At 34.1% G+C, this 21,085-nt stretch overlaps 3 protein-coding genes across 4 annotated transcripts; 2 read left to right on the top strand and 1 right to left on the bottom strand.

Annotated features, from left to right (window-relative positions):
- Positions 1 to 39: 39 nt before the first annotated feature.
- LOC132171710 (aldehyde dehydrogenase family 3 member F1) lies at positions 40 to 4,123 on the bottom strand. Its single transcript, XM_059583096.1, has 10 exons — positions 3,795 to 4,123; positions 3,596 to 3,664; positions 3,247 to 3,343; positions 2,098 to 2,304; positions 1,832 to 1,956; positions 1,632 to 1,736; positions 1,360 to 1,532; positions 780 to 870; positions 553 to 702; positions 40 to 452 (listed from the first exon to the last, which is right to left on the bottom strand). The coding sequence occupies exons 1-10, from the start codon at positions 3,981 to 3,983 to the stop codon at positions 216 to 218; spliced, it is 1,443 nt and encodes a 480-aa protein (XP_059439079.1). The 5' UTR covers positions 3,984 to 4,123; the 3' UTR covers positions 40 to 215.
- Positions 4,124 to 9,895: 5,772 nt separating this feature from the next.
- LOC132171711 (agamous-like MADS-box protein TM6) lies at positions 9,896 to 12,586 on the top strand. The gene is made up of 7 exons (XM_059583097.1): positions 9,896 to 10,229; positions 10,348 to 10,414; positions 10,505 to 10,566; positions 10,650 to 10,749; positions 11,889 to 11,930; positions 12,019 to 12,063; positions 12,175 to 12,586. The coding sequence occupies exons 1-7, from the start codon at positions 9,934 to 9,936 to the stop codon at positions 12,337 to 12,339; spliced, it is 777 nt and encodes a 258-aa protein (XP_059439080.1). The 5' UTR covers positions 9,896 to 9,933; the 3' UTR covers positions 12,340 to 12,586.
- A 3,853-nt stretch (positions 12,587 to 16,439) lies between these two features.
- LOC132171924 (uncharacterized) lies at positions 16,440 to 21,085 on the top strand. 2 transcript variants are annotated; one of them, XM_059583340.1, is made up of 8 exons: positions 16,440 to 16,653; positions 16,798 to 18,132; positions 18,371 to 18,526; positions 18,627 to 18,681; positions 19,084 to 19,232; positions 19,756 to 19,842; positions 20,257 to 20,385; positions 20,633 to 21,085. In XM_059583340.1, the coding sequence occupies exons 1-8, from the start codon at positions 16,585 to 16,587 to the stop codon at positions 20,759 to 20,761; spliced, it is 2,109 nt and encodes a 702-aa protein (XP_059439323.1). In that variant the 5' UTR covers positions 16,440 to 16,584; the 3' UTR covers positions 20,762 to 21,085. The 2 variants fall into 2 exon arrangements, with proteins under 2 accessions (XP_059439323.1, XP_059439322.1); XM_059583339.1 differs by having other exon boundaries at positions 16,441 to 16,653; positions 16,798 to 18,180.

Here is a 21,085-nt window from a genome sequence, read left to right as displayed (position 1 = left end):
GTACATAGGAAAACCCCTAACCAGAAAATAGAGAAGAGGTTAAAAAAGTCATGTAGAAACCTTATATTGGCAACAGAAATGAAGTTAATGTTTTCAAGCACCCAATAAGCACAACAGGCTGCAGACTTCTCAAGCTTTCCATGCATAGCATACTAGATGATTGGAATCCAAAACCGAGTTCTTCTGATCTTCACATAATTGACTTGATATAATGGCTATCTTTTCAGACCCATGAAGGCTAGTAGCATTCCAAGGTAGTCAAAGTTATATGCCAATCTGATGAATTTCAGCTTGAAGTCGTTCCACGGCGGATACCTTGGCTCAATTTCTGGGAAGAAACTTCTATGCATAACCGCTTTTTCGTGGCTGAAAGTATCAAAAGAGTACTTACCATGGTACCTCCCAAAGCCGCTTTGACCAACACCTCCAAATGGTAAACCATCACAAACAAACTGCAACCATAGATAGACATTGCAGAGAGTAAGGTTTTGTACTTAAAACCTTTTGCTAGATTGATAAGAAAGGAGACTTTTGGAAGAGAAAGTGCAGTACTTGAACTAAGATGTCATTGAAAGTTACACTTCCTGAGGATGTTTCTGCTAGAATCTGTCTCTTGAATGTTCCATCTTTCGTGAAGGCATAAACGGCAAGAGGTTTTGGCCTTGAATTTATGAAGTCAATGCTTTCTTTGATGTTATCCAGCTGTATAAAAGAGTGGCAAATTTATAGAGAAAATTGTTTCAAGACCTTTACAACAAGAACAAGAGCCTGGTTCTCACAGTGATTATCGGGAGCAGGGGGCCAAAGATTTCTTCAGTCATGATGTCCGCGTCAAGTGGAGGATTTAATAATATTGTCGGCTCGATTAACCTGTAAAAGTTACGGATGGAATAAATAAACATCCATAATTGCTGATCAAGTTGCTGGTTGTGCATGAAGAGCAAGAACATCAATCAGACTCTGGGATTCAATATCCTACCACAGGAACATCAAACAACTTTTCTGCCTTCGTTATGTCCGTCCCATTTGTTTCGACTCGACGTAAAAAGTTTTATGTTAGATTATGGGAAAAAGTGGTTATTTTCTATTGTTTGTTTGCAACCCTAAAGATTGAGAATGTACAAGAGTGGCAAAAAATGGTTTACATAGATGAGAAATGTAAACCATTTTACGTCTCATAAAGGTTATTTTTCTTGGTCAACTGAATATTTTCAAGTTGACCAATATTTTATGCCACGTCAAACTCTCACAAATATAAAGAAAACATTTTCAAACGGGAGAAAATGTCAAATAGTTCATAAGAATCATATCTTCTACACAACTATGAGGAGTGATTGGGGAAAGATACCGATAACTTACAGTTTTTCTTCATCTAGTGAACCGCCATGAACAATGGAAGCTGAAACAAGAGGATCTTGAAGAAGATTCCGCAATCTCTCAAATTGTTGCTTGTTTACTATTCTGGCAATGCTCTTTGAGTTAATTGGATCCTCTCCATAGAATTTCTTGATCGTCTTCTTTAATAATTCTATCTGAAAGAAGAAGACATACGCGGTAAAATTCATTTCAGAACCAGTAGAGTTCCACACAATATAAAGAGAAATTTAGTTAATAAATCTATGCATTGTTACCAAATTGGTCTTGAATTTGTCTTCAAGGAGTATATAGTCTACTCCTACACATGCCTGTCCACTGCATGCCCCCCACTTCCCTCCTATAATTCGTTTGACTGCCACCTTCAGGCCAACACATGAACTGAAACAAATTAACTAAACAAGTTCTAACATTGCATTCAAATCATTCTTTATTAGAGGGATGCAAGCCAAACAACCTTTGCATCTGAAGGATTGGAGAGGGAATCGAGGATTACAGGGCATTTTCCTCCCAGCTCAAGAGTAACAGGTGTCAAGTGCTTTGCAGCCGCAGTCATGACAAGACGCCCAACTCGTGGGCTTCCTAAAGAAATATAGAGAAAATAACCCAATTTATATAATCAACATTTCTGGCTAAAGAATTAACAATTTGGCTCAAAATTATAGCACATCAGTAGTTCATCTTTTGTTAGACATGTGACTTGCAAGGGAAAAGAAGTGATACCGGTAAAGAATATCTTGTCCCATTTATGCTGCAGTAGTTGTTCACTTACACCTGCTCCACCCTCAATGACTCTAATGGCACTGTCATCCAAGTAAATAGGGAGAGTTCTAGCTAGAAAAGCAGAGGATGCTGGAGCATGCTCTGACGGTTTTAGAACCACTGCATTCCCGGCAGATATAGCTCCTATCAGTGGATCCAGAGTAACGTCTGCGTCCACAAAGATGATTGTTTGTATTAGTCATATTGCAATGCTTACTAACAACTGTCTGTATAGCTCTCATATGTACATATGTACTTGCCCTTGATATGATGTATAGTTAATTAGATAGCGGCTGAATACTTCCATTAGGGGTGGCAATTTGTGTTCGAGTGTCGGATTTCGAGTCGTATTGATCAAACCCATAAACCCTAACCTGCTAAGTTCGTGTTGGGTTGTAGGTTGTGTAAAAAAGTATTAGTCCTAAATGTCGCATGTCAAGTTTGGATCATGTTGAGGCATGGATATAAGAGTATATAGGTCAACCTTAACCCGACTCATTTAATTAAGCGAGTCAGATCCCCTCGACTCAAACTCACTAATTTTGTTTTGGGTTTGTGCAGGGTTCGCAAGTCATGTAAAAAATTGATAGCCTAACTTCCATAATCAAGCTACTGCTTGATCACTTTTTAGAGCGTTGGTGCTGTAAATGTAGATAAATTGTACACAAGCATTTTGGCTTAAAATACTGAGGCACAACCAGGATGCCCGGGGTGCCTAGCATATAAACTATGCTTAAAATTATGCCAATCATAATTTGGAAAAGAAAGGAGCAAATAACAACAAATAAGCCTAAAAAGATAGGATAATTTCATATTTTTTATGTATATGTATGTGGTAGAATACTAATTAAATACTTAAATTCACCCTTTCTACCAACTTAAGCTTTTATAATAAATGGCGATTTTTCGTGTTATGCTTCACTTATTGAGGAGGAGTGCTATAATATCAATTCAGCAATTAACGTTGTCGTTTTTTATAAGCTTAAACTTTTGAGATAAGTGATAATTTAACATAAAACATATAAATTCTAGCAAAGTGATTCTTGAACCTTATTACTTGACTGTGCAACAACACAACGTCACTGCAGCTCAATAAATGATTGGACTCACCGAAAGGGAAGTTCCAAGATCCAAAGATGAGAACCACACCAAGCGGTTCGGGCAGCACTTCTCCTTTTGCTGGGAAGAAAAGCAAAGGCAAATCTCCCTGCTCAAAACGCATAAATCAACAGTTTTTAGACACATAAAAATTGCAGGAAGTGGATATTATAGAATTTATTCAGTTGCTTATTGAGAATCTCAAAACAGAATGTCACTGACTAAACACTGTTAATAGCATTTGAGCAACCAAAGTGATAGTAGTATCTATTTAATCTTATTCACTCCCAACTAAGAAAACAAAAAATTGATAATTGTATCCTCTTGGGGATCGCTCAGAAGAAAAAGAAGAACACTTAACCTTCTTAGGGGCCATCCATTTCTCAACATTGCTCAAAGAATACGTGGCTGATTTTGTCACAACCCCAACCTACAGCAGAGTAATCAATGAAATGCAGTAGCAAGTTAGCAATCAATCAATAAAAACTGAAGCTTTGGCCTTCCAGCTTTGGTGGGTATTGGGCGAGGCTTATTATAAGTGCCAGAAAGTAAAAAATTACCTCATCGCGGTAAGCTTCAACAGGGTGCTTCCCAAGATCTTGATGGAGAGCTTCGAATATCAAATCTTCTTTGTCACGGATGAGGTCAAGGAGCGCCCTGAGCTGGGTTTTCCTCCATGCAACACTTCGAGTTCTTCCACTTCTAAAGGTTTGTCTTAGCTCGGCCAAGCTTTTCTCTACTTCTGCCATTACTTCCCGTGGAGGAAACTTTGAAACTCAGAAAAATCTATTGGGTAATGTAATGTTTGCTGACATTGTTGGCCTGTTGTGTTACATAATTTCTTTTTTTATAGTCTCAGCTACCCAAATTATGTCATTTAATTTCTCCGGGTTTATGTCAGCTTGCATGTGGTTGGCCCGCTGCGAAGCTTTAAATGCCATCGGTAAACTTCTAGCTGCTCCGATCGATGCTGTCATCATCAAATCTTATTAAAGTTATTGAAGCTAAGAGTTCAATAGTAATAAGGAGCTTTTTATTTTGTGTTTGGAAGCTTTTTTTTTTTTGTCTTCTATTAAATGAATGAGTGGAAAAGACTTTTTTGGTAATTTTCTCCTTTTCGGTTTCCATTATTTGAATAAAAAACAAGAAAAAAAACGTCTTCTAAAAAAGTTAAATAATATAAGATTATGTATACCTTTAAATGGAAATTAAGATAATCCCTATATCTTATAATGCACTTCATCTCATGGGAAGTGTTAGGGGTCAAACAAATAAACTTTAAAAAATTTATAAATTGACGTGGTAGATTATGAGTGGTAGACAAGTTTTTAATTTAAAAACCCTTATCACGTCAGTTTAGAGATTTTTTTGAATTTATTTATTTGGTTCCCTAGCACTTCTTTCATCCTATATACCTTTTGGTGGGATTAGGGAAGATGCATTTAAACGTGGACAAAGTTTCATTCACTCTATTAAATTGACAAGTGTTATTAGAGCATAAAATTCTTATATATATATATATATTGGTTATTCTATTAGAAATGCAAGTGAGATCATACGCTCTAAAAATAAAATTACATGGAACAGATTTCTTATCCTTATGATAGGATCATTTTCAACTAACTTGAAATTAGGAGTAACAATTTTGTGATCAAAATTAAATTTTACAGCATTTAATAATGTACATAATGCCATATTATTTAAAAAATTTAATTGACATGGTAACAAAAACAATATATATATATATATACCACTAAATACTACAAAATTTAATTAAATCATAAAATAGTTCATCTCAATTTCAATTTTATGTGGACCATGTTCAGATACGGATATACTATAAGGTTGGGAGGCTTCTTCTTCTTCTTCTTCTTCTTCTTCTTCTTTTTTTTTTTTTTTTTTTTTAATTAATTAAAATGATGGGAAGGGGTTACCAATGTAATTTTCCCCCTTGGGTGTGATCATCTGAATTTTCACCTGTTATGAAATGTTCGGTTTGAGCGATAGCTATTGCCTGAAAATGTGAGTCTGTCACCACAACCCCACCAAAATGCAAGCCAATAAAGCCTATTCTTAGTAGCATCTAATCCACGCAACTACTATCGCAAGCGAATTCAAATACAGAACCATTATGAATAAAGGAAAGGAAAGGAAAGAAGAGGATTTTAACAACTTAACATCCACTTTGGTAGCTTCTTAATTGCACAAACCTACTCCTTTGAAAAAAGATACATCTTCTCTAAACGCATTAATACGTTGTCAGTGTCAAAGCCAAGCTCAAGTTGAAGCAAAGAACCAATAAAACACACACAAAAATGCATGCACCAAGAATGCAAGAAAGGTCTTCAATTGGAGAGAGCTGCCTTCCCTGGTGGCTAATCTTCATTTGTGGTTCAAGAACCACTTAATTTACATCCCTATCTCATAAAATAAAGTATAAATTAGAGGAAAAAATATTGTACTATTCATTAGATTTGACTATTTATCAAATCAATTATTGCGTTTTGAAATTGGTCAAACCAATCCTTCAAGTTCTCAATATTATAAACTTTACCCCGTCTCATATATAATAGTGGAAAGTAATGCTATACTCACATTTTTATTTCACCATGTTAATGTAATAGTATTAATTAATTTTTAAATATTTTGTTAACAGTGGTTGAATTTTATTTTATTTTTTGGAATAAGCCCTTGTTAGAAAATAGAAAAAGTAGTGCGCGGCTAAGGCCTATATTAATTGCATGTCTAATCTTAGCACGTCTTTATGAACTTCTGTGCAGTCGACCCTTCTTACCCAGCGGATCTAATCCTAACTGATCGTGTCCCCAATCTCCACGAAGAAAATGGCTTCTTTCGGTAAGTAAGAGCATTCCCAATGGATGAGCCATATTTTTATGTGAAATGACTCTTCAAAACGCACTTTTATCTAGTTTAGCTAAGCCATTTTTAAATGTCTCTACATCCGATTAGTTATATTTCTATATATTCTATTAAAATATTATTAAAAGTAAGAAAAGTTTTGGAAAAAAGAGAACATGCAGAGAAAAAGTAGGAAACGAGTTGAGAAAAAGATAAAACAGGTGAGAGAAACAATAAAAGATAAATGGCTCCCTTAAAAAGTGCTGCTACATTTAACTTTTTTTTTAGCTCTTCTAATCAAATATCTATTTTACATTTATTTTTTGCTCATCCAATGTAGGAGGTTTTTTGAACATTTGAAGAGCTATTATAGATAAAAGTAGCATTTAGCTCTTCCATTGGGAATGCTCTAAGAGCATTTTCAATGGAGAGCTATTTTTATGTAAAATAGTATTTTAGAACATTTTTAATAGATAAATCAAATTTTTATGTAAAATAATTTCTCAAAACACATTTTATCTAGTTTAGTTAATAAATTTTTAAAGATCTCCTACATCCGATTATTTATATTTTTATCTATATAATTTAAATATTATTAAAAGTGAGAAAAGTTTTAAGAAAAAAAATAACATGTGAGAAAAAATGGGAAAAGTTTTGAAAAAAAAAAGAACATGAGAGAGAAAAAGTAGGAAAAGATTTGAGAAAAAGAGAAAACAGGTGAGAGAAATAATAAAAAATAAAATGACTCCCATGAAAAGTGCTGCTACATTTAGATTTTTTTTAGTTCTTCAAATCAAATATCTATTTTACATTGTTTTTTTTTTTGTTAATCCAATGAATGAGCTCTTTTAAACATTTGAAGAGGTATTTTAGATAAAAGTAACATTTGACTATTCCATTGAGAATGCTCTAAGAAAACAAAATAATCCGCTAGAAAAATATGTCGTCAAGATTAATATATATATTTTTTATAATTTATCTCTTTAATTATTTTAAGTATTGAGATACATTTAATAATGGACAGTTTTTCACCAAATTGAGTTGGAAGAATTTCCATCAACCTATTCTATAAAAGTAAAATGTGTTCATTTTTTTTAATAATATGTGAGAAACACATGAGTTTTTAATAAAATTTATTATAGCTTTATTCCTGTTATTAAAAAAAATATGTATATCTCATATGTTCAAAGGACACATATCACTTTTATAAGGTAAGTTAAAAGAAATTCTTTCAACCCAATTTGAAGGAAAACTTTGTCCTTTAATATTAATCTACATAAATTATGTTTTTATATAAATAATCAAAGATTTAGTTATATATTATTTTAAAATCATATTCTACCCCAATATAAACATACAAGGGCCCGCTCGTTTAATAATGTTTTTTAGAATAGTTTTTTTTTTTTTTAAACAAAAAAATAATAATAAAAACATTAACAAACAACTAAAAATACAAAAATACTTACAAAACACTTCAAAAATTTTACTTTTAACACTAGAAAAAGAAAAAAAAAAATCCCTCAAAATTTTGTCAAACTGACCCGTTAATCCTTTCCTGATTACTATGCTCAAGGCCGGCTCAATGGCTAGGCCACTGAGGCGGTTGCCTAGGGCCCCCAGTTAGTAAGGCCCAAATTTTTTTTTAATAAGGCCTAAAAAAAATTTTAATTTTATTTTAACTTAAGGCCTAATTTTTTTATAAATAAGGCCCAAAATTTTTTCTCATAAAAATTTAAAGCCTTTAAAATAAGGTCCCAATATAATAAGCCCATTATAAAATAAGACTAATTAACTCTAAAAAACAAATATGCCACATCAATTTTTTTGGGTAACTAGTTAAAAGTTAAATTTAAAAGTCATGAAACAACAATGAAAATGAAAATAATAATAATATTATTAAAATAAATATTATTTAATTAATATTTAAATATTAAAAAAAATAAGGTTTATTTTTAAAATTTCGCCTAAGGCCCCCAAATATATACATTGAGTCAGCCTTGAGTCTATGCTCAAGTTTAAAACCAATTGATTTAACATTCTTTCTTTTTATCTCACCATATGGTATCTAAATGGTAACCTATTTATTCGTAGGATTGTTTTGTTTTTTTTTTTTTTTTGTTTTGGGTTGGATATAACATTGAAGTGAGAGGATTTTAGGGTGAGTTAGTATATATTTTGGGTGCTTAGACAAGAGTTTCATCAATCAATCCTATCAAAAGTGTCGCGACTTACCAGATTGTTTGGAATTGTAGATCCTGTGGGGGAGGGAGCCGCCCCTATCCGTCTAGGGTGGTTGTTGCTGCTTCAAACACCTCCCCTGGCCCTGCCTTCCCGGCTTTTGGTTGAAAAAAAACGTACTAGCTACTAGCTATCTAGGCAGGCAGATCCACTTGTCACGTATGCTACTGTTTGCTTTCTTATCAGATTTACTTCATATTCATTATCTATTCTTTTAGTAGATAAATTTGACCTAAATTTTGATTGAAACCTAGGAAATCGTCTCATCCTCTGTGTATCTATGGATATTTTTTTTAGATGATCACATAAGAAGAGGAAGAGAAATTCGAATTAGTAACTTCTGCTTCATGAAGCGTGATCTCTAATCAATTGAATTACCCCTTAAAAACTTATTTATCGATATTAGTTTAGTTTGGTTTCTTTTGTTCTGAATATGCAAGAGGGGGGAGAATGCGAACTTGGCCTTAATTTTAAGATCTTCTTACTTGGTCATGGACTTGAACTAAAACAATGGATCTGGAAAGTTACTCAGCTCGCCAAATGTTTCAATCTGATAACATTTCAAAAATTGTTGCGGTGCAATGCATTTTTGATGGAGAAAAAAAATCGTAAGGTAGTAGTGAAACAAAATTAACAAATTGTCATAATTTCAGTATTCTTTCTCCAAAACTAATTTCAAAAATACTTAATTACGATCTCAATAAGGTAAGCCCGTAGGCAGTAAGTATGTTATAACAGCCTTTAGGTTTGGGGTAAAAAAAAAAAAAAAAAATTGAGTAATTTGTTTACGAGTAACAATAAAAAGTTAAAAATTGCATTTTTGTTTGTAATTATTGTTAAAGTAATGATTAAGTGATTAAATTTACTTTTTTCTATAAGCTTAAGCTTTTGGGATAACTGTTAATTTAATATGGTATCAGAGTCAAAGGTCCTGGAATCGAAACCTGACTCCGTCAAATTACCTCCAATTTAATTAAATATCCCACATGTTAAGCCTCACCTATTAAAATGGAGCTTAAGCCCACACGTGAGGGGAAGTGTTAAATTAATGATTAAGTGATTAAATTTACCTCTTCCTATCACTTTAAGCTTTTGAGATAATTGATAATTTAATAATTATCTTACAATGTTAATGTGACACTCTTAACCTACTATTTAAAAAAAAAAAAAAAAAATCAGATCGAAGAGCTAATATTTTTTTTTCACAATTATCTTACAATGTTGACATAGTAGTCCCAACCCATCATAAGATTATTATTATTTTTTACAAATATTAATTCAAAATTTGATTAGGAATGCTATGAAATAATTGAGAGAGACAAATATAGTTTTTAACATTAATCTAGATTTGTTTTCAAAATTAAGGAGACATAAGGTTTTTTTTTTTTTTTTTCCTAATAGAGACAGAAGGGGTTAATTAAGGAAGGAGGTAATGAGGTAAAGATCGTATTCCAGTCCCGTCGTGGTCAAAAGCAGCCGACATGACACGCTATCAGATCAGGATTACCGGGCTATCCCTCCCACTATACAAACCTCTTTCACCAATTCAGCTTACATTTTCAGTTACACTACAAGCTAGCTTTTAAAACCCATGATCCCGAAATGGAAACTTCTTTTTCATCTTCTCTGCTCTCTTTCCCTTCAAGAATCAAGATCCACCCCACCTGCTATTTGCTCTCCCCACAAACTAAACCGCTTTGGAGAAGAAAGATGGGTCGTGGGAAGATCGAGATCAAGAGGATCGAGAACCAGACGAACCGGCAGGTCACCTACTCCAAACGACGGAATGGTATTATGAAGAAAGCTCAGGAGCTCACCGTCCTTTGTGATGCTAAGGTCTCCCTCATCATGCTCTCTAGCAATGACAAGCTCCACGAGTACACTAGCCCCACCACAACGTATGCTTCAACATCTCTCTTGCTTTCTTGCTTTCTTGCTATCTTGTTCTTCGACAAACGAGCGAAACCCTAACTAACATATTTGTTTTGGGATTTTGGTAAATGTTTTCCAAACCAGAACAAAGAACATCTATGATCTGTACCAAAAGAGTAAGGACACTGACCTGTGGAGCTCCCACTTTGAGGTTAATCTCTCTCTCTCTCTCTGTCGATCAACTTTTAGGTTTGATCTGTGAATCTGTTTCTTCATAGTTTCTGTTTAAATATGACTGCAGAGGATGCTAGAAGAGCTGAAGAAGCAGAAGGATATTAACCATAGATTGAACAGAGAGATAAGGTGATGATCCGGTAGATTAAGGCGCGCAGTCATGCCCAAATTAGGTTTTTGGTGTGTTGCTAATTAGGGTATGGTTTTGACAGGCAGAGGCTGGGTCAGGATCTGAACGGTGTCAGCTTCGAAGAACTGCGTCGTCTTGAGCTTAAGGTGTTTGCTTCCAAGGAAGTCATTCGCGCCCGAAAGGTTGGATTTCGTTCCATCTATATATATATATATATGTATGTATTTTGGTTTAGGTTTTGAATTTTTGTAAAAGTTTTTTTTTGGAATGAAAAACAAGCACAAATTTTGCAATATATGTAGAAAGTTGAGTGTTATTTGTGCACCTTTTTTGTGTATATATATCATGTTCTATGAATCTCTCTCACAGAACATATATCTACACACAATAGAAAAAAATGAGGCATATTGTTTAATCAACAATTATATATGTTACACAAGCTGTAAGACGATTGGAAAGCGATAAATTGTAGGGTGATGGTTCAAACGTTTGACGGGCAAGTTGCAGGATCAAGATTTTAACTCATGACATGTACTATGATAATATGATAAATCATTATTTTCTTAAAAATTTGAGCAGATAGAAAATAATACATTTAATAATTTAATTTATAATATTCTAACACATATTAGTTTATAAGATTTGAAAATCCACAAAGTTCTTACGATTTAAAGTTTATCATTTGTTCTTAAGGTTGCTAAATCTTTTTTTTTTAGGAAGCACAAATTTTGCAATATATATAGTAATTAAGTTGAGTGTTATATGTAAACCTTTATATATATATATATAGTACTATAAATAAGAGGTGTAAGCATATATTAAATATGCAAATACCAATTTTCAATTCCTTAAAGAAAATGTTTATTGTACTACGACTTTTACCACAACCTATATGACAGTTCATAATTGGTAAAATAGGGTTGACAACTCAACCGTTAATTGATTAAGCTGAGAAGTTCATTTTTTTACTTAATATTTCACAAATTATGAATTGTATTTGTAAATAACTTTGTAGTGAAGGTTGTACCACTAACAACACTGCATTTATTTAATAATGCATATGGAACTAAGCAAACATCTTGTTCCTGCCAAACTTGGACCTTTTTATTCAAGTTTCATCAAGTTAAGCAAGATGATCACTTTTACTAGCTACGCATGCATGCTTGGAACTCTTCTATATATTAAAAGTTGTAATGCATCATGCATGCATGAACTTGTTTATTAACATATTTCCAGAAAAAATAAAGAAGGAAATGCATAAAGTTATAAGGTTTTTTTTGGGATTAGGATTTGTTTGAGCTAACAATTTGAAGCTTCACAGGACCACGTGATCAAAACTTCGACTGAAACCTTCAGGAAAAAGGTTTGCAAATTCAATAGTAGATAAAATTGTTTCCTTTTGTTTCTTAGCCCCATGGCCTTCAGCTCTAAGCTGCTTAATTTGATTGCAGATTAAGAACTTGGAGCAAAGACACAACGGTCTCCTGCTCGATCTTGTGAGACTCTTTAAATTAATCATGAATTTGTTGAATTAACTCATATTAATTTCTATCCACGCATGGTACTCAAATGACGATTCTTTTTTCCCTTTTCTGGTGACATTTAAGAGAGCAAAATGTGAGGATCCACACTATGGGTTGGTGGACAATGGAGGAGATCACGTGTATGAATCCGAAATGGCCTTAGCAAATGGTGCTTCCAACCTGTATGCATTCCGCCATCTGAATCTCCATGATGGGGGATTTGGATCCAAGGATCTGCGCCTCGCTTGATCAGGGGCGTTAGGAGATGATCGATCTGTCACATCTCCTTCTTCAGACGCACGCTATCTAATTAATATTGAACTCATGATATGCAGTATCACTATGTATGTAAAACTTGGACTTAATTGGAGTACTCCAGTACGTATGGACACATGCATGTATGCATGTTTGCTAACAAGTATTGCCTATTTGCCTCAAACTATAATGCATGGCTTTCTCTTTCACAACTTATTATTATATATGTAAACTTTGTGTCTATTCATGGTGCAATATTGTGTTCCCTTTCTATAACTAAAGCTAATTTAGTATGAAGTCGCCTCCCTAATTTGTGGCCTCTCCACGTACACTGAAAGTTTTAGTTATCTCTGCATATATCTTTTCTATTGTGTTGGTTGATTTTGATATTTACTTCTTTTTATGTTCATATTTTGATTGGAATTTCCTATGATGGTTTGTTCAAATTGTATGTACATGGGCAACGAACGCCATAAAGAGGGTAGTATTGGTTGGCTCGGTAGTCTTGAGGGAAGTGAATCTTGGATTGAGATCCCCTAGAATTTTTTTTTTTTTTTTTTTTTTTAATTTAAGATTCTCAAATTCATAGGTTCTTAGCTTGGAGGAGGGAGGAAGCCTCCTCCCCACCTCTTCCTCTCCCCGGCCCCCCCTGCCTGTTTGTACAGTTTTCCTGTTTGTTCCGTTTTTGCTTATAGCTTTTTTCTCTTGATGCCCCATAGTACAGTGGCCATTGTGAGTCCACCTTGCCATCTCCACCGTGCTGCCGATCTCCACTACATCTCTTCATCGCCCTTTTTTTGCGCCGCTGGCAGCCTCCTCCGCTCCTTGCTTCAATGTTTGCTGCTGTGTTGTGGTTTTTGCTGTTTTTTTTTTTCTTTCCTATATTTTCTTGCTTGTTTTATTGTCCTAGCGTTTGGGCTTAGGACGTAAATAATTTTCAGGCCTTTTGTGTCGAAAATGACTAGTTTTGGCGTTGTGCTTTTGCTCATACCTGGAGAATGGCTACCTATGTCTCGAATTGAATCTGCACCGGGCAGATTTGTTCTATAACCTGAAGATTGGGCATGGGTTAGCGGATGTAGACATCATAGGATTTCAATGTAAGATTCGTATGTTTTTTTACCTCTATGACATATAATCCTTTAGCTTCGACTATGAATTTCAAAGCTTTATATTCTGTGATTGTAAAAGCTTTTATGCTCTCAATTATTCATAAATGAAATCGGAATAAATTTCTCTTAAATTTTTTTTTTTTCAAATTTATAAATCACAGTCGTTCATCTCAACTAAGTGTCTAAAATAAGCTATGTTTTAGCATTTAATGAGGAAACATAGCTTATTAAATTCATTAATGGTAGCTTCCTCATTAAATGCTGAAACATGGCTTATTTTAGATGCTTAGATTAAATGAATGGTTGATATTTATGAATTTTAGAATGTCAAATTTAAAAGAAGTTCTAGGAGATTTCAATCCGTGAATCTCATGGATTCAGATCCCTTGGAATTCCTAGTGGAATTTCAATTTCTAAAATTTCAGATTTAAGCCATTCATTTTCATTTAAGAGTCATTATCCTGCCACGTGTCCCACTATTAATAAAATAATAAAAGAATGATGATTATTAATATCATTAATATCATTAAAAATTTATTATTATTTTATTAGTAGTGTGGCACGTGGCAGAATTAGGGGTGCAAAGGCGGTTAAGGTTAGCGGTTAGTGGCAATAACCGCTAACCGTAACCGCCCTAGCGGTTAGTAAATTTCACTAACCGCAACCGCTAACCGCTAGTTAGCGGTTACCGCCCTAGCGGTTAGTAAATTTCACTAACCGCAACCGCTAACCGCTAGGCGGTTAGCGGTTAGTGGCCGGTTAGCGGTTAGTGAAATAGATAACCGCCCGCTAACCGCTTTTTAAAAATTGGGCTTTTTGGGCTTTTTTTTACCCTCATTTTTTTTTCTTGTATTTTTAATATCTTCTTGGGCCCAATTACTATAAATATTTGAATTGTCATTGGATCATATGATTAAGTGTTGATCTTATAAACTTACAAACAAACAAAAATACTTCAATTGTAGTTATAAGTAACACATTGTTTAATCCAATGTCAATTACTTAATTTGATATTATATGAATCACATTGTCATTGTCATTGTACATGAATAATTGATTAAGTATTGGAATTGTAATTAGATCATATAGTTAAATATTTATCTTATACATTTATATTATTCAATATGCATATAATATAACTATAAGCAATTATATATATATATATATATATATATAAAATTCAAAATTGTTCAAAATTGTTAATTTTCTTTTTTTTGTTTCTTTCAAAAAATGGTTAAATTTCTTTTTCTAAAAAATGTTCAAAAAATACATTAATACTTCAATTGTGATTATAAGTAACACATTGTTGAATCTAATGTCAATTACTTAATTTGATATTATATAATCATATAGTCTCATTAAATTATATCATATGATTCATATGATTAATTATTTAAATTCTTATCATATTTACTTATAATCTTTTTTCTTTGAATTGAACTTAATATCTAATGGTAAATGACAATGTTCAAACTCCTAAATCCTAAATTCCTAAAGTATCTAATAATGCTTTAATTAAATTGTAGACTTGTAGTTATAAGTAACATATTGTTTAATTCAATTGAATCAATTGTGATTATCATTGTACATGAATCATATGATTAACTTGTAGACTTATGACTTATGAGTTATGTCATATTATATATGTATTATTTATTATTATATAATCATATGATTTAATGATCAAGTCATCATGTGATATAATCATATCAATTATAGTGATAATATATAAATTACTAAAATTATAATGATAATACATTAATACTTAAATTATGTTTATAAGTAACACATTGGTCATTGTTTAATCCAATGTCAATTACTTAATTTGATATTATACGAATCATATCATCATTGTACATTAATAATATGATTCACTTGAAGTCTTGAATAAAGTATTTGAATTGTCATTGAATCATATGATTAACTATTGATATTATACATTTATATTATTCATATACATATGTAGACTTATATAGACTTATAGGTTTATAACATACATTGGAAATAAGTCTCTAGATATTTAATTGTTGTATTAGTATGAATTAGTATACTTATGAGTTATGTCATATTATATATGTATAATTTGTTATTATATAATCAAATGATTTAATAATCAATCTCATGTGATATAATCATATAAATTATAGTGATAATATATTAATACTCAAATTGTGATTTAATTATTTTTTAAAAAAATTGTGATTTAATGATCAAGTGATTATATGATATAATCATATAAATTATAGTGATAATATATTAATACTCAAATTGTGATTTAATTATTTTTAAAAAAAATTGTGATTTAATGATCAAGTGATTATGTTATATGTATAATATATAAATAATATAATTATATATATTATAAAAAAGGCGGTTAGCGGTTAGCGGTTACGGTTAGTAGACCCAATAACCGCTAACCGCTAACCGCTAGGCGGTTAGGCGGTTGGCGATTATAGCGGTTAGCGGTTTTGCACCCCTAGGCAGAATAATAACTCTTGGATGAAAATTGATGGTCTGAATCTAAAATTTCATAAACTAAAATTTCCCTAAGAATTCCAAGGGATCCAAATCCGAATCTCACATTCCCATCTTTATAATTAAAGACAACGTGAAATTCGTGCAGTGCAATGGTAAAAATAAAATTAAATCTCTTACAATCCATGTATCTTTTTTACAATTATTTGGTGAAAAAAAAAATAATAATAATTTCACCTTCAATCAGACCAATAACTAAATTAACAACTTTAACAGCTACTATTCTAAATTGGCTGAGCCCTTACTTATGTTGGGCTGGGCCTCGCCATATCCTTCCTGGCCTAGCGCCTTGCAGAAGGGAAGTTATTGATCCAGAACTAAAACGACGTCGCTGATCTTATTACCGAAGCCCTCACCGTAGTGGAATATGCCGTTGATTGTATTATATTCCCGAAAAACAATACACTGGGAAAATTTTAAAAAGGAAAAAAAATAATCTTAATTGTTTTTACCTTTTTACCCGCGTCTTTGAAAACTCGAGCCCTTTGTTTGTAGTGCGAGAGAGCTTGACTTCAATTTCACAGTGCTCGCATCTCAGAATTCCGAACCCAAAACGACAGAATTTCATGCTCTGTTAAATTTCCATGTAGCAATGGCTGCAATTGCTTCAGTCTCTCAATGGAACCCGGAGGACGACCTCTTGTTGAAGAACGCTGTCGAGGTAACCCTTTCTTTCCAATTTTACCCCTCGTTTTCCATCAAATTTTCGACTCAAATTATAGCTTGAACTACCTTGAATCAACAATCATTTTTCTTTACCAGTTTTTGTGTGTGATTTTATGAATTATTTGTGCTCCAATTACAGGCAGGTGCTTCTTTGGAGGCACTTGCCAAAGGTGCTGTCCGATTCTCCCGAAAATTTACGGTTCGTGAATTGCGAGATCGGTGGCGGTCTCTCCTTTACGACCCTGATGTTTCGGCCGAAGCCTCTGCTCGCATGGTGGAACACGAACTTTCCTTTACCGGAAACGCGCCGACGGTCTTGCGGCGGAGAAGCGTGATAGAAGCTCCACCGGGCAAACGAAAAGCCGAAAGCGTCCGTGAAATGTACTCAGCGATGCGGAAGAGACTGTCCAGCAATCAAGTATTTCAACCATTTGATCTAGGTTTTCTCCATGAGGATGATCGCATCAGCGATGGCGGTGATTGTCAAAAGCGTGTGAAATTTGGTTACGATGAGCCTCTGTCTATGATTGGCGATCATATTGAGGACCGTTCAGGGTTTCGGAGTGTGGTTTCTGCCAATGCCATAGTGAATAATGAGAGCGAGTTTGTTTTTGAGCGAAAAGATACAAATACTAACCCTACTCTTGGAGATAATATAGTTGATGAGTTTGGGAATAGCTCGGATGCTGAGGATATAGGGCCGTCGGATATGCCTATCTGGAAGACGATCGAGGACGTCTCGGCGCCTGCAATGCCGATCAGTATGAGCGTCGGAGATAAGGATCAGCCTGAGGCGGAGACATTGATGCTTCCCGAAGATGACGATTCCGAGCCGATTCTGAAAGTCGGTGATTTCGTGGACCTTTCCGATTGTCTATTGAACCTTGCAAACGAGGATGGGATTCTCTTAGTGGACGAAGATGGGAAAGACGCTGTGAATAATAGCCTTAATTCGATTCTTTTGAGTCCTTTTAGTAGTAATGTTCATGATGATAATGATGTACCAAATGTTTGTGAGCCTCAGAGATTGGTCTTGAATACAGGGTTAGATGTTGATGATGATCGGTCTCAGTCTGGCCGTGGTGATCAGCATGGTGCTTGTTCTTCTGAAGTTGACATGGCTATGTCTATATCAGTGCCTGAGGAAGAGAGGGATTGCACATTGAATACTGAGAGCACAGAGATCCCGTGCAATGATAATATATGCTTACCTATATCATCTGCTTTTTCTCCTATGCCATCATCCTCTACCCATCAAAGAAACGGTGAACAAGGAATGAGCTTGAAGAAGAAAGGTGAAAATCCAACACAATCTTTTACTCGGATGGTGGGTCTAGACACAGTGCCAGAGAGCAGTCCAAAGCACCCAATTGTTGGTTTTGGAGTCAAGCCTAGGTCGTCTGGTGGTAACGGTCTTGCTGTAGGCTCCAAAGAGATTACCGTTGTCCACGTTGACCCAAGTCAAGCAAGATCAGTAAGTGCAACTCCAAAGTCGGCCATAGATGGAGCACTGAAAATAGAGGTTATATGTCAAAATTGAGTTCCTTATATGCAATTTCTAATACTTCACCCTGTTTTTATTGGGGGGGCAAGTCGCATTTGAGCTAGATCTTATTGGCTAGATAGCATATGCAACTATTCTTTTATAGAGCAGCTAGTTCATGGTTGTGCCCTTGGCAAAAACTATTCCTTAAGCTGCTTGTTGTGAACAGGAAACCAGTGCTCCAGCTACAGTAAGGGAGCACGCAATGTTACATGCACAGCAAGGTTCCACTTTTCTTGAAGCAGAAGCAAATACCCCAACAGTAGAGCTTGAAGAATCTGATAGTGATTGCGACATTCCTTGCTTTTTTGATATTGAAGCAATGGTAAAACTTAACAATTGTGTGTGGGTAATTTATTATGACATTCTAATTTTATTTTATTTTGAGGTTCTGCCTCCTATAATTTATTGATGTTATCTTTCAGATACTCGAAATGGATTTATGTCCAGATGATCAGGATTCATATATTAGTAGAGAAGGTAATCCTTCTGAACTTAGATCCAATTAGACGATGGTAATCTGGATAAATTTTGCTTTCAACATGGTAAATTGGCCTTTATGCAAGTTATATATATATACACACACATACACACACATCGCATATTGATTTGTAATTGAATAGGTTTTATTAGTTTATCAATGGTCTAGAGGTAGTTCAATCGGTTAAGGACCACACCTTATGAAGCGAAGATCACTAGTTCGAATCTCCCCTTCTCCTTCCCATGGGGTTAATTATGTATAAAATAAAATTAGTTTATCAATGGTGAAGGTAACCAACATACCAATCAATAGCAAAGGGTTCATTATTCTAGACAAAGGGTGAAAGTATACTGCATTCTTCCTCATAATTTGTGTTTACTATTAACTCTGGTCATCTCCAGTCTCAAGGTATCAACATGAAGGTACTAAGAGGAGAATCATAAGGTTGGAACAGTGTTCCCGATCTTCGATGCAAAGAGCCATTGCATCTCAAGGTGCACTTGCAATTTTGTATGGCCGCCATCTGAAACAGTATATTAAGAAGACTGAGGTACTATTTGCAATTTTCCACCACCTAAATTTTTTCATCAGATTCATGTATAGTTGATAAAGGAATAGTAGAGTTAACTCTGTCTGATTTTGTGCTTCTTTATACAGTAGATTTATGGTATTTATCTTATTTTTAGCTGAATGCTCAATATAGATACTAGTGTCTTTCTTTTGATTTTTTGGACAGAAAATAGGAGAGTGTGGTTTGCTCTGCTTCCACCTGTAAATGTATACTCATTTTAGAAAGATTTTGATGGCTGTTGAGGGTTGTGGATTTCTTTTATTGTCATCTGAATGTTAATCTTAAACTTTACTGACAGTCTGAGTGAATTGAAGTTTTGTCGTGATCTTCAGTCCTAAATTAGATCTGAAATTCAATACAGATGATTGGTGTAAAAGTAAGTACTATTCAAACATGACAATGGAATTATCTTGGAACATAATAGGCTGAATGCAATTTTGCTCTTCAATCTTCATTCGTGATTGTTCTCTTGTTCTTAGTGCATTCTTTTTCTACATTACAGGTCATACTTGGCAGAGCAACAATTGACAGTGAGGTTGATATTAACTTAGGAGAAGAAGGACGCGCTAACAAAGTATCTAGACGGCAGGTTGGATTTGTTTTGGCTTTCTTGATGCAACCTTTTGCATATTTGTGTGTATTGATGGTTGGTAAAAGCTTTCTCGCGTCCCAATTGTTTGTAAGTCCTACATATACATGAAAGTAACGACTTGTTCTGTTCTAACTATTAATTAGTAACCTTTTGAGTGCATTTGTCAAAAATGCCTTTTGCTAAACTGCAGGCAGGAAAGTAAATAATGAATTGAAGAGCAATGAGGGGCAAACCATTTATAATTACTAATTAGAAAAGGCCAAGGGTGCGAATGTTGGTTGGGGTCCATAAACACTTGCAATGGGTTAATGTTTTCTGAAAACGTTCGTTGTGTTTGAATACAAAAACTTTTAAACAGAGTCTCGTTTTTTTTTGTATACAAAGTATAACTAGTGTTCATCATTGTGCTAGGCTCTTATAAAGATGGAACAGGATGGTTCTTTCTTTTTGAAGAATCTTGGCAAGAGCTCAATCTTTTTGAATGGCAAAGAAGTTGCTCGTGGACAGCGTCTGAGTCTCAATTCTGGTAGTTTGATTGAGGTAAATGGCTTCCCCTCTTTAATTTTGTGCTGACTGATATCTCATGTGGTCCTTTGCTGCCATTCAAATTCTTCAGTTTTCTCTAGGCTATCGAGTAATGTTTTGTGGATTATTATGGGTTTCTCAAACTCGAACTGTTTTTATTGCTGGATTTCTTTTGTTGATAAGTTAATATTGGATTAGAAAGCTTGAACTTGTGCTCAACCTTGAGCACGCTAATAATTCATGGAAAATGGTAAATGTGCAGATTAGGGAGATGGCATTTGTGTTCGAGATGAACCACAAATCCGTGAGGCGGTATCTAGCCAATGCTGCCAAAAAAACCCAAGATGAAAACACCATTTTCGAATGGTCACCTGAGGGAGCCCATGAATAGTGACTAATAAAAGGTAGCATTTTTTTTCTTCTCTTTTTGTAATTCATTTTATTAGTATATGGGTTTATCCTTCTACCGGGAGCATTCTCATGCTATCAAACAATAGAATGTATAGGTTTTCTTGTGAAGGAATGTATATATATGTATGTAAAAGTAGAATTATTGATAATATAAGCACGCGTAGCAGAAAATAGCGATCCATTATTCTTGTATCTTTTTCCCTTATATTATTTTCTTTTAGACGAGGGCCAAGTTCTGTTTTCTGTTTGTTCTCTTTTAATTAAGGGCAGGGTAGTGCTGCACATTGCCCACACATCAGATTCA

The sequence above is a fragment of the Corylus avellana genome, chromosome ca2, assembly GCF_901000735.1.
Source record: "Corylus avellana chromosome ca2, CavTom2PMs-1.0".
Classification (NCBI taxonomy): domain Eukaryota; kingdom Viridiplantae; phylum Streptophyta; class Magnoliopsida; order Fagales; family Betulaceae; genus Corylus; species Corylus avellana.
The sequence above is the reverse complement of the archived record's forward strand: the minus strand, read 5'-3'. Positions and strand labels throughout refer to the sequence as shown.